The sequence below is a fragment of the Hyla sarda genome, chromosome 3 (assembly GCF_029499605.1).
Source record: "Hyla sarda isolate aHylSar1 chromosome 3, aHylSar1.hap1, whole genome shotgun sequence".
NCBI lineage: Eukaryota > Metazoa > Chordata > Amphibia > Anura > Hylidae > Hyla > Hyla sarda.
The window spans coordinates 353,601,333-353,615,248 of NC_079191.1; the positions used below are offsets into that span (position 1 = coordinate 353,601,333).

Sequence of the window (13,916 nt, forward strand, 5' to 3'; positions counted from 1 at the left end):
GTGCGGAGAAGAGGGCCCTCCCGGTGAAGATGGACAGCCTGGAACGACTAACCCTCCCCACCGGATGGTCCCTGCAGCATAGATGGCCCGGACCAGCTCACCCTTCCTTCCCACCGAGGGGAGGTGAGTAGAAAACTAAAGGGGGGGGGGTCTGGATGATGACGAAGGCCACAGTGGTCTGCAACCAGCGGACCTCCAGAGCTTTCAAAACTACAACTCCCAGCATGCCCGGACAGCCGATGGCTGTCCGGGCATGCTGGGAGTTGTAGTTTTGCAACATCTGGAGGTCCGCAGGTTGAAGACCACTGATGAAGGGATTGACAGGCGGTGATGATGACGGGGGTCTGGATGATGACATGGGGGGATAATGTATTTCCTACCCTAGGCTTATAGTCTAGTCAATAACTTTTCCTGGGTTTTTGGGGTGAAATTAGGGGCTTATACTCGAGTATATACGGTAATATGATGTATTAGGATGTGTTTGCAGTCACTTCAATCTCTAGTAGAAGATATAGAGCAGTTCATCAGATCAACCTGTCAGGCTGATGCTTTAGTCGCACACTGTACTTGCCTCCTCCAGGTTCCATCTAACCTAAGGTCGGCCCACTGTGTAGGGCAGGGATTTCTGTTGTCCTTACTATAAGGATATATTAACATCTTTCAGATTTGTTGTAGACATTTTTTAAACTAATCTGCCTCGTGTGAATGTACTTTTAGGCTGTGTTTCCACCTGGCGTTTTTCTGGAAAATTTCTATCATAGTTCTTGAGCCAAAGCCTCATAGATCCGCTTCACACATATCGTATCTGCTGCAGATTTGCTAAATAATACAGATAAATACAGATAAGTAGTTGAACACAGCAAAACAAATCTGCAGTGGATCCAGCGTGTGTGAATATACCCTAAAGGTGGCACCTTCTGCTATATTCTGGGGCGAAAGAGAACCTAAGTTGTGAAGCAAAGATTCAGAAGCGAATTTGCATTAAAGGAAATCTGCATTGTAAGACACTTATCCCATATCCTCAGGGTAAATGTCTGATCATGGGAGGGCTGAACGCTGGGACCCCCTGCAATCTCCTGTATGGGGCCCTGGCTCTGTGTACCTCTATGGGAGAGGCGGAGATGCAGTGTTCATGCATCCCCGCCTCTCCCATAAAGCTGTATTTTTTCTGGAGTTCTTTTAGAGGGGTACTCCACTGGTCAGCGTTTGGAACATTTAGTTCCGAACGCTGTGCTCACTGCGGGGGTTGGCCACAAGGGGGAGAGACTGACCCCCGCCGCTCGAACACAGCGTTCGGAACAAAATGTTCCGAACACTGGCCAGTGAAGTACCCCTTTAAGTCTGACCACAGTGCTTTCTGCTGACACCTCTGTCCATATCAGGAACTGTCCAGAGCAGGAGAGGTTTGCTATGCGGATTTGCTTGTACTCTGGACCGTTCCTGATATGGACAGAGGTGTCAGCAGAGAGCACTGTGGTCAGACTGGAAAGAACTCCAGAAAGAAATACAACTTCCTGTGTAGCATACAACAGCCGATAAGTACTGGAAGGATTAAGATATTTAAAAAGAAGTAATTTACAAATCTGTTTAACATTCTGGTTAAAATTGTTTAGTTTTCCTCTGGAGTACCCCTTTAATGAATGCAATGTAGTCAGCCAATGTTTGCGCTCAGACCCTAAAGTGTGGATTGCTTCTCTTTCAGCGTCCGAGTAAAAACACGTATACAATTAGAAAATGACCTGAACATAGTTCCTAGCTGAGTCCATGGGTCCTGTGCCTATCTGTGCTCAGATACATCCGCTTCCTATTTTGATAGGTTGGCAACATATATATGTGCCTCAGAAAACACAATCCGAGTGTGCACTTGGCCTCCCCAAGCACAGCCACTACACAACTGGTGGAGTTCCAGGTGTCCGCACCCTAATAATAAGAGGACAGGCAATCAATGAAGGTCCCAGGAAAACCCATTTTATACCTCGTAATCGAATGTTGTAATTTGCAAGTTGCTGACATCCCTTTTTTTGATTTTCCATCTCCTTTGTCTTGCAGTTTCCAATGAACTGGATGGTGCTCTTTACCTTCCATACAAGACCCTTGTTTCTACCATCAGCAGTATGGTGTTCAGTGAAGGAGAAGCGCTGAAGCTTATCGAAATCCTGACCGAGAGAAACGGCATCAAGCAGGATACCTGGCACACAGTACTGATCTTATTTCCTATATTATACTGTATCCTAGTATTAACCGAAACCTATCTGAATATCTTAGGGAACTGCATAAATAGAGTGATATTTTATTAGTTGCTTATTTAAAAGGGTACCTTTCATCAAAAAAACCTTTTGATATACTATAGATTAATGTATGCAGAATAACTTTCCAATTGCATGTTATAAAAAAAAAATATTCTTCTTTCTACTTAATTTTCCACTTTGAAAAAAGACCACTAGAGGTCTCCCTACCAGTCCTGGCTGCAAACCCTTTTTATAGATTTCGGAATCATGCTGGAGTCATAAATCTCAGACTGCAGCCGGGACATAGACGAGCTCAGCTCTTCTCCTCTCGGTTTACAACTGCAAGAAGAAAGATCGGAGCTCAGATAGTAAAATGAATGAGGGCATGCAGTCTGATTGACAGGCAGGGAGCAATGCTGAGCTTGTCTGTGTCCCAGCTGCAGTCTGAGATTTAGCACTCCAGCATGAGTCTGAAATCTATAAAAAAAAAAAAGGGCTTGCGTCTAGGACTAGTAGGGAGACCTCTTTTGGGGGTATATTTTTCAAAGTGGAAAATTAAATAACATGCAATTGGAAAATTATTCTGCATACATTAATCTATAATATATCAAAATTGATTTTTTTTTTTAAAGAAAGGTACCCTTTAAATTTTGTGCCCCTGGTCTATTAGCGATGGATAACATTTTGTGGAATTATTGTAGGGGTATTCCTAACTCTCAGGGTTATTCCAAACTAATTTGTGGGGATCTCCAAGTGGAGAAAACTAGTCTGCGGAATAAGGGCACCATGCACGTGCATCCAGATCTCAGTGTTTGGCGATGTTCTGAAGACCCATAGTGAATGAATGGAGCGCTGGCCTAGCACACGCAATGTGCTCTATTTATTCAGGAAATAGTGTTCCTCCATTCTTGGGATTGGTGGGGGCTTCCAGTGGTTGGACCCACTTTGATTGTGCAGCTTGTTTTCCCCTATTCTAGGATAACCCATTTATTTATACTAGCCATATCCTCATGTAGTCTTTACAATGGGTTGGGTATGGCCTCATTTACACAATGCAATTTTGGTTAGTATTTGAATCCGTTATTTTAAGCCAAAATCCTTAGTGGACACAAAGAAAAGAAGTATAAATCTTTCCATCATCCAAAATGTTGCACAGTTGTCGAGTTTTTTTTTTTTTGGTAAAAATTGTCATAGCCTGAGATCTGTATAGGCCAATATCTTCTGATCCTATTTTAGGCCACTCAGAAGGGAGATCCAGTTGCAGCTCTGAAAAAGCAACTAGAGGAAAAAGAAAAATTGCTGTCGGCCGAGCAAGAAAACGCAGCTGCTGCTAAGAATAAGCTGCGCGAAATTACTAAGGTGAGGTCTGTGTACGGCATTGGCACCCCAAATGTCATTGTTTCTGAACTATAGAAGAACATTTAAATGGGCACTGTCATATTTAAAACATTTTAATTGTAGATAATAACATTATATGTATATCTGTAATATACACTGGTTAAAAAAAGTGTATATTTTTTGGTGAAAAAATGCTGTCCCTGCAGCTATTGTCTGTGTAAAGAGGACAAGCAGGGCTCTGTACACTGAGGACAAGCAGGGCTCTGTACACTGAGGACAAGCAGGGCTCTGTACACTGAGGACAAGCGGGGCTCTGTACACTGAGGACAAGCGGGGCTCTGCGCACGGAGGACAAGCAAGGTCCTGTGCAGTGAGGACAAGCGGGGCTCTGCGCACGGAGGGCAAGCGGGGCTCTGCGCACGGAGGACAGGCGGGGCTCTGCGCACGGAGGACAGGCGGGGCTCTGCGCACGGAGGACAGGCGGGGCTCTGCGCACGGAGGACAGGCGGGGCTCTGCGCACGGAGGACAGGCGGGGCTCTGCGCACGGAGGACAGGCGGGGCTCTGCGCACGGAGGACAGGCGGGGCTCTGCGCACGGAGGACAGGCGGGGCTCTGTGCACGCCCCTGGCTCACACAGCAGGCTGATTTACAAGTTAGGAACCTGCACATTGCCCTGATTGTCCCGCCCAGACTTTCTGTATTTTGTCTCTGTACAGAGACACAGGCAATAGCTGCAGGGAAAAGACAGCGAAAAATTCAATTTTTTTTTAAACTAATCTATAAAACAAATACATATAATACCTAGATATGTTTTTTTTTTTTTACAAATGACAGGTACACTTAAGTAGTAGACAGGCAGATGACCCTTAACCGGTTGCTTTCTAAGGATGAGCCGGCTCGTCCTGAGATGGCAACCGTTGTATGGTGCTGGCTCCTGACTCAAGCCTGCGCCATACAGGCCGGCCCCCGCTGATTCCTGTAGCTGAGGGCCGGCGTTAATAGCCGATTGCCGCAGCCAGCTATTAACCCTTTAGAAGTTGACAGCGGCGTCTAAAGGGACATTTAAACCATCCCTGGTGGTCCAGTGTGGTGGATGGGGCCCCCCTGCTGCGTGATTGCTTACCTCAAGTCCTGTGCTGGCTGCAGGGCTGTGAATGGTAAAGCAAAGATCAATGTGGTTCTATGAATCCACATTGATCTGTATGGGGAATCTAAAGATTTAAAAAACATTCATTAACCCCTTCCTTATTAAGTTTAAATCGCCCACCTTTTCCCAAATTCCATATAAAAAATTTCACCATAATAAAGATAAATATGTGGTATCGCTGTGTGCGTAAATGTCAGCTATAAAATTATATTGTTAATTAAACCGCACGCACAATGGCATACGCGCAATAAAATTCCAAATTCCAAAATAGCGTATTTTTGGTCCCTTTTTATATAAAAAAAAAAAAAAAAAAACGATCAAAAAGTCTGATCAATACAAATATGGTACCGCTAAAAACTTCAGATCACGGCACCAAAAAATGAGCCCTCATACCGGCCTGTACGTGGAGAAATAAAAAAGTTTTATAAGGGTCAGAAGATGACAATTTTAAATGTATACATTTTCCTGTATGTAGTTATGATTTTTTCCAGAAGTACGACAAAATCAAACATATATAAGTAGGATATCATTTTAATCGTATGGACCTACAGAATAAAGATTTTTGGGTAAAATGACTGTCATTACAAAGTAGAAGTGGTGGCGCAAAAAATAAGCCATTATATGGATTTTTAGGTGCAAAATTGAAAGGGTTATGATTTTTTAAAAGGTAAGGAGGAAGAACGAAAGTGCAAAAACAGAAAAAGGCTCTGTCCGTAAGGGGTTAAAACAGATTGGTCAGTCATAGAACTGCCTGCCTTGTAAGAAAATATCAAAATGCGACTTTGCTATTGAAAATAATGGAACAGTGACATCTAGTGGTTGTATGCATACATTACCTCCTGCAGAAATATATGTATTGTTTAACTAATGTATATCAAGCTTCTGGTTTAATATTTATTAGTATTGTTTGTTTATTTTATTTTATCAGTAGAAATACAGTCTACTTTCTTGCTGCATTATCATTGCCTGGTTGTTTGATCATCCTTCTAGTTCTCATTTATAGCATTCTGTATTTGTTTCTTATTAGGAGTTGGCCGCAGAGAAAACCAAAGTGAATGGCGTCGAAGCCAAACTCAAAGAGCAGATCGTATCTCGGGACCAGGAGATCAATGCTCTGCAAGCCCGAATGCAGGCCAGTTACAAAGATCACATGGCGGAGATCCAGAATCTACAAGGAAAGGTATATACTTTATAGTCATACAGTCACTGTGTGTTGTGTACTGGAACATTCCTATAGCCAGATACCCATCTGTGTTATTAAATATTCTGGACTGTGACACTGTGAAACCATATTACAAGGTCCCAACACTCTATTCCAGTGTTTCCCAACCAGTGTGCCTCCAGCTGTTGCAAAACTACAACTCCCAGCATGCCCGGACAGCCAAAGGCTGTCCGGGCATGCTGGAAGTTTAGTTTTGTAACAGCTGGAGGCACACTGGTTGGGAAACACTTATCTATTAGATGTATAATGTGAATTTATGGTTTTTGATGATGAATCGCACCTTTCTGCAGTCTGCTGCTCTACAGTACGTGTAGTACGGTGGGGATTACCTTAAGTTTCATTTCATGTTTTCTGTGCACTGCTTCCTGGTCTGGGTGTGGCTGAAAATAAAGTAATGGAACAAGTCCTGACATTGACGTAAATAGAGATAAATGAAAGAGGTGAAGACAGGTGCATTTCAAGGAAATGCAACTGGTGCACAGTTACGCATGTGAAATATTCTGGGCGTGAGTGATTAGATGGCACGTAAACCGCACCCGGGGTCACTTAATGGGGTACTCCCCTGGAAAGCATTTTTTTTTTAAATCAACTGGTGCCAGAAAGTTAAACAGATTTGTAAATTACTTCTATTAAAAAAATCTTAATCCTTCCAGTACTTATTAGCTGCTGAATACTATAGAAGATATTATTTTCTTTTTGGAACACAGAGCTCTCTGCTGAATCACGACCACAGTGCTCTCTGCTGACACCTCTGTCCATTTTAGGAACTGTCCAGAGTAGGAGAAAATCCCCATAGCAAACATATGCTGCTCTGGAAAGTTTCTAAAATGGACAGAGATGTCAGCAGAGAGCACTGTGTTCCAAAAAAAAAAAAAAAGAATCTCCTCTGTAGTATCCAGCAGCTAATAAGTACTCGAAGGATTAAGATTTTTTAACTTTATGGCACCAGTTGATATGGGGTACCCCTTTAAAGGAGATATCCAGCGGTGGAAAAACGTATCCCCTATCCGACAGCCCGCGGGAAGGGGGCGTGTTGACCACCGCACAAAGCGGCGGCTGACACACCCCCTCAATACAATTCTATGGCAGAGCTGGTGCGCTGCTTTCGGCAATCTCCGGCTCTGCCATAGAGTTGTGTTGAGGGGGTGTGTCAGCCGCCTCTTCGTGCGGTGGTCAACACACGCTATCTGACCCCGTACAGGAGATCGCAGAGGGCCCCAGCGGTCGGACCCCCCCGCGATCTGAAACTTATCCCCTATCCTTAGGATAGGGGATAAGTTTTTCACCACTGGACTACCCCTTTAAACAGATTTGTAAATTACTTCTATTAAAAAATCTTACTTACCAGTACTTGTCAGCTGTTTTATGCTCCACAGGAAGTTCTTTTCTTTTTGAATTTTTCTGTCTGACCACAGTGCTCTCTGGTGACACCTCTGTCCATTTTAGGAACTGTCCAGAGCAGGATAGGTTTGCTATGGGATTTGCTCCTACTTTAGACAGTTCCTAAAATGGACAGAGGTGTCAGCAGAGAGCACTGTGGTCAGACAGAAAGAACATTTCAAAGAGAAAAGAACTTACTCTGGAACATACAGCAGCTGATAAGTACAGGAAGGATTGAGATTTTTAAATAGAAGTAATTTACAAATCTGTTTAACTTTCTGGTACCAGTCGATTTAACAGAAAAGTTTTCCAGGGGAGTACCCCTTTAAGAAATACACGGCTACAGACAAGTGTAACCAGTTACTTTAGACACAAATAAGTTCTAGAAAAAAGCGCAGCAGCTGCGGAGCTAGTGCCCTCCTGATATTACATACTGAAGATATAAAATTGGTCTCTATTTATGAAATGTATAGAAGGGATATTCTGCTGTAATTCTCTGTACATGCAGCACAGGTGCAATATAATGGATCGCCATATGGAAATGTATTCCGTGCGGACATGAGGCTCAATACCAGGGTATGATGCCAGGTTCGCTTGAGGACATTCTTTCAAGTTTTTTATGTATTTTTCTAAACAGATCCGGACTCTGCAAGATGAACTTGAAAATGGCCCAAAAGCACAACTTGCCCGTCTACAACAGGAAAATTCTATTCTTAGGGATGCACTAAACCAAGCAACAAGCCAAACTGAGAGCAAGTAAGTCTTCTTTGGCTATCTGTACATATAATGTTTGTTTGTTTATAGTAAAAAAAAAAAAAAAAAAAATACGCACTCGGGCACAAAATACAAAATAAATTCCTGCTTAGGCTGGGTTCACACTACGTTTTGTCCCATACGGGACCGCATACGGCAGGGGGAGCTGAAAACTTGCGCTCCCGTATGCCTTCGCACGCGGTCCCGTATGTAATTCATTTCAATGAGCTGACCGGAGTGAAACGCTGACTCCGGTCGGCTCATTTTTGCCCCGTATGTGGTTTTCCCACAGCACCCAAAATCGTGGTCGACTACGATTTTAGGTCCGGTGGAAAACCGCATACGGGGCAAAAATGAGCCGACCGGAGTCAGCGTTTCACTCCGGTCAGCTCATTGAAATGAATTACATACGGGACCGCGTGCGAAGGCATACGGGAGCGCAAGTTTTCAGCTCCCCCTGCCGTATGCGGTCCCGTATGGGACAAAACGTAGTGTGAACCCAGCCTTATCTAAATGCTATCTGTACAATCTATCTTCCCTATCTATACAGGTGGCTTACTACCAGCCACCCAACAAAACGGTCATTACAAACACTTGTCAAAATGTCCCCAAGATGTCAGGATTCCACCTCCTATTGAGGTACAGGTTCCTCTTAGCCTGCAGACTGAGTTATTCCTTGTTTTAAAACCCAATTACCAGCTGTCTTCAGTTACCTGTGCTGATTTGGGCCACTCTGAATGCCTTTACTGGTCAGGAAGGTGATACAAGGCCCCATTGCCAGCCTGACTTTCATTTTATAAATATCCAGGCAGGAACATGGACTTTAGAAGACTATAACTGCTAAGGAACCTTTGGTAAAGATTTAACCTGGATTCCCCATATGTTTCCCAGCTTTTCCAGGATGAGATATGCGCTTCCTGGTTGCGACAAAACACAGGTATCTTGGGGAAATATAGCGATCCCTGACTTTTCTGTCACTTCCTCACAATAGATGAGAGAAAAAATAAATAAATAATATATATATATAAGAGATGGTCGCAGCACTCCAGATAAGTGAAAAAATGGTGGCTTTATTCCATACAAAAAACATCAGCAACGTTTCGGCTGCTCATGCTCGAGAAAGGCTACACAGGCTTCATTGCCGCTGTTTTTTGTATGGAATAAAGCCACTATTTCTTCACTTATCTGGAGTGCTGCGACCATCTCATTTTTTCTCTGTATTTGGGGTCCGTGACCAGGACCAACTGGACGCTTGCACCCAACTTCACTGCACCTTTTGCCTGGTTGTGCTGCTTATCCACTATTTTTCTATATATATATAATGTATACTTTAGATTTTTTTCATCTGTAGCTGAATACATTGTATATTGCCTGTCTGGTTTACTGTAGCTCAGTTCCTATTGAAGTGAATCATGGAAGTTGTAGTGTTGCAGGTTATGAGGAGCACTGCCATATTCAGTGTCCACCTATCGTCATGATGTATGTCTTCATTACATGCTGCAATATATCACAGTGGCATTGTTCATATTGCTGCTTGTAGGCAGAATGCAGAACTGGCCAAGCTCCGTCAGGAATGCAGCAAACTGTCCAAAGAACTCTCTGAGAAGACAGAGGTGCTGCAGCAGGAGGAGCAGAGGAGGAAGAGTGTGGATGGGAAACTCTCTGCCTATGAGAAACAAGTGTCCCAACTGCAGGTACAAACGAAACCACTCACCATGCTACATAATACTATTTTTAGTTTTCGATTTAGCTTTTTCAGCTTATGGCAGTAGTGGATGAGTGGATTTGATAGGAACAGGAAATATAAAGGACAGACTTCTACGTCTCCATACTGCTGCATCCACATCTGGCTTTGGCTTAAAACTGCATCAAAACTTTAGTGCCACTACCCCTGACCCCCCCCCCCCCCCCCCCAAAAAAAAAAAAAATGTAAAACTAGGAACGACTGTGTGGGAACCCACCCTTATAGAGTTATTATGCTCTGTACATCTCATGCAGGGTTATCTATCACTATCGTTTCCTGATACATTCATTACTTATAGAGTTGCACACAATTTGTTGCATTATAATACAAGAATTCTTTTGGGATTATTATATGTTTACTGTACTGAATGTAATCTTCCTAAAAACAGTGTGTTTGGTGCAATATGAGACATAACTCAAGTACAAAGAGAAGTTGCCCCTTAGACCTCCTTGGTTTCTGCTAAGATAACTGTTTCCCAATGAGGGGGCCTCCAGCTGTTGCAAAGCTACTCCCAGCAAAAGGCTGTCCATGCATGTTGGGAGTTGTAGTGTCGCAACAGCTGTAGGCACACTTGTTGCAAAATACTGTCTTACATGGTATCTAGCTTATTTATTGCGCTTCATGTACTTGTATGCAATAAGCATAGGCTAGAGGGGTCATATGGACTTTGGTTAGGGCTTAAGGATTTATTTTAGGATTTATTTTACTCTCAGGACACCATGCATTGGTTTATAAGGAAAGGTTAAAGGGGTATTCCGGCTTTCTACATCTTATCCCCTATCCAAAGAGGATAAGATGTATAAAGCCGGAATGTCACGCCTCCTCTCATGGGCATGAATGACATAGTAGGGGGTGTGACAGTGATGTCTTGGAGGCAGCGCCCGACACAGAATGCCGGGGGGCTTCACCGATATTACGGGGGTCCCCAGCGGCAGGATCCCTGCGATCATACATCTTATCCCCTATCCTTTGGATAGGGGATAAGATGTATTAAGGCGGAATACCCCTTTAAAGTAGCAGGTGTGGTACATGACATATTAGTATTGCGGTTACCAAGAGCTTGTTAGTTCCAGTTGCTAGCATATCATCCTGCATTATTTTTTTATTATGTTATTTAAAGTTTTTTTTCTTTATTTTTAGACCCTACAACAGGAGAGTGAAGCTACACTACAAAAGAGACTGGATGAAGTTAGTGAAGAGCTGCGCAAGTCACAAAATACTTACAAAACACTACTTTCAGATACTGAAAAGGCCAAAGGAGAACAGACGAACGTTGCAGGTAAAACTAGCTAATGGATTTCCCTGACTTCATAAGAGTTCATAAGCCTCTTAAGGATGTATTTACACGGAAGCGCATCCGCAGCATATTTGACATTGCGAATGCGCTGCCAACACACACAGAGTTATGGCAGCTCTGTGTGTCTGCTCTTGAGTACTGGCAGGAAATACTCATCACAAGCGCATGGATGCACACAGAGCTGCAGCAGCAGGGAAATCGCTCTGCCGTAACTGTGTGTGTGTTAACAGCGCATCCGCGGTGTCAAACTATACTGTGGATGCGCTCCCATGTGAATACACCCTAAATAGATATTGCCCCTGTCCAACCCACCACCCTCTTTCTTTTTTTTTCTGTGTATTGTCACATATTAACGCTGTATAGATAAAGGACTAAGACAATAATCCATCTATCTTGTTATGTTACTATAAAGACTTAAAGCCCATGTAATGAGGATGTTACATTTAGACAAGATTGTGTTGGGTATTTACCTACCCCATTAGTATTTCTATATCTAAATGTCCTGTTCATGTTTCCTAAAGATATTGTTGGTTAAGGTGCCAGCAAGTTTTTTTTTTCTCCACACAAACTCAGCAGCTCATACAAGTTATATCCAAAAAGTGACTTAGTGCCCCCTCTTTGCATTGCTGTCAGCAGCACTGATGTCCTGAACTACAGAATGAACTACTTCATAAATGGCATGGAAAAGAAGGGAGGGGGGGACACTTCCAGGATATACTTGTACATGAGATTGGAGCCGGTGTTTCTAGCAAATCAGAGGTTCCTGATGCCCAAATGTCCCTGAAAGCATTATCTAACATCAGCCCAGCCAGTTGTGCCAAAACACTGTGCTATATTTAAAACCATTCACACTTACTGACAGGCTGCACCCCCTCGACAAGCAAGGTGCAAACACACCAAAGTCTCTAAAAAGCACATGCATGATCTTAGCCAGTGTATTCTGCCTTGTGCTGGGTGAGATGGGATGGTAGGTGACTTTTGCTATTTACTAAAAATGTCTTCCGGGCCATCTCTAACCGGTTGCAGCCACCAGAGATGGTTGAGATAAGGAGTCAGCTGTCTTGCGCAATTTGTCAAACTTTACCACATGGGAAAACACCTTTTAAGGATATTCTTCTTGCTTTCAGTCCCCATGTCATGCATCTCTGCCTTAATCCTACAGGTATAACATTTGCCAGTCTGTTTTGTTTGTAATGTTCCTTTTACAATCTACTGTATTAAATAAGCAGAGGTGGAAGGAATTTACATAAAAAGCCACAAATATGTATTACTAGTATGTAGTCAATGGCGAACATAGAAAATATAATCTGGGTGAAGAATTTATCAGCTCTGTTTCTTGGTATTCATTTAGCCTGAACACAAATCGGACTTTATTTTAGTAGGTTGAAAGGGGTACTCCGGTGGAAAACTTTTTTTAATCAACTGCTGCCAGAAAGTTAAACAGATTTGTAAATTACTTCTATTAAAAAATCGTAATCCTTTCAGTACTTATTAGCTGCTGAATACTACAGAGGAAATGTATTTTCTTTTTGGAACACAGAGCTCTCTGTTGAAATCATGACCACAGTGCTCTCTGCTGACACCTCTGTCCATTGTCCAGAGTAGGAGAAAATCCCCATAGCAAACATATGCTGCTCTGGACAGTTCGTAAAGTGGACAGAGATGTCAGCAGAGAGCACTGTGGTCATGATGTCAGCAGAGAGCTCTGTGAAAATAATTTACTCTGTAATATTTAGCTGCTAATAAGTGCTGGAAGGATTAAGATTTTTTAATAGAAGTAATTTACAAATCTGTTTAACTCTCTGGCACCAGTTGATTTAAAAAAAATATATATAATAATAATAATTTCCACCGGAGTACCCCTTTAAGTACTTTATTGCTCTATGTAATGCCCCCTATTAGCCTTTAATGCCCTTTTAAAGGGTGGTCTGACAAGATGAACATATAGGTTGTCTTTATGCTTTCCTTCTTCTTTTCATGTAAACTGTCTGCTCTGGTATCTTCACCCCAAAGTCCTGTCCGGTGTATATCCTGTAAGGGACTTTCTCTTCCTATTTACAGGACACTCTAGCCAGGAATGCAGCCAACTCTATCTTCTTTCCTAAATGTGGGAGGGGTTATTGTCAAGAAAGGGTAGTAAGATCCAATGTTGTTATGGTTCTACATCAGTTAAGGCCAATTTCTCATCCTTTTTTTTTTTTCTTCATCATGAATAGCATGAAATGCAAATTAATGAATACAAAGAAAATAAGAACATTTTTTATTGTCTATGAAGAGTAACTAAATGCCAGCTTATATTTTTATCTGTTGTTTTTTTTTGTTACTATTGTTCTCAAAGATCTTCAAACTAAACTGATGTCCTATGAAGCTGAAGGCAAACAAAAATCAGAAGAGCTAGAAAAATCAAACCAAAAACTGCAGGAGGTCACCAGTGAAAACACAAAGCTACTGGAAAGGATAAAATCCATTGAAGCTTTGCTGGAGGCAGGACAGAGCCCTGATGGAGAGAAAGAGAAACTGCAGCAGGTAGGTGATATGGCCCTGGACATGTGACTATTAAAAGTACTGTCACACGATTACATTTGTAAGGGTATTCCTGTTCCATAAAGTGATAATTATTGCTAGGATATACCATTATTTTGTGATCGGTGGGGGTCCAATTGGGACCCCCACTGTTCCTGAAAATAAATTGGTCCCTTTACAGTCCTTCTCTGCACAGTGGCCCCCGGCTGCTTACGGAGCGAGGAACTGCAGCTCAGGTCCATTCAAGTGAATAAGGTCAGCAGCAGTCTCCTGCACAACATGA

The 13,916-nt window shown here is 42.6% G+C and overlaps 1 protein-coding gene across 4 annotated transcripts in view; it reads left to right on the forward strand.

The window, feature by feature from the left end:
• RRBP1 (ribosome binding protein 1) overlaps positions 1 to 13,916 on the forward strand; it is an 81,139-nt gene that overhangs the window by 35,118 nt on the left and 32,105 nt on the right. For all 4 annotated transcript variants that reach the window (XM_056567606.1, XM_056567610.1, XM_056567608.1 and 1 more), the window contains 7 exons: positions 2,050 to 2,198; positions 3,465 to 3,587; positions 5,742 to 5,894; positions 7,954 to 8,072; positions 9,610 to 9,763; positions 10,954 to 11,092; positions 13,449 to 13,636. In XM_056567606.1, coding sequence (XP_056423581.1) covers positions 2,050 to 2,198; positions 3,465 to 3,587; positions 5,742 to 5,894; positions 7,954 to 8,072; positions 9,610 to 9,763; positions 10,954 to 11,092; positions 13,449 to 13,636 — 1,025 coding nt within the window. The remainder of the gene's footprint in view (positions 1 to 2,049; positions 2,199 to 3,464; positions 3,588 to 5,741; positions 5,895 to 7,953; positions 8,073 to 9,609; positions 9,764 to 10,953; positions 11,093 to 13,448; positions 13,637 to 13,916) is intronic.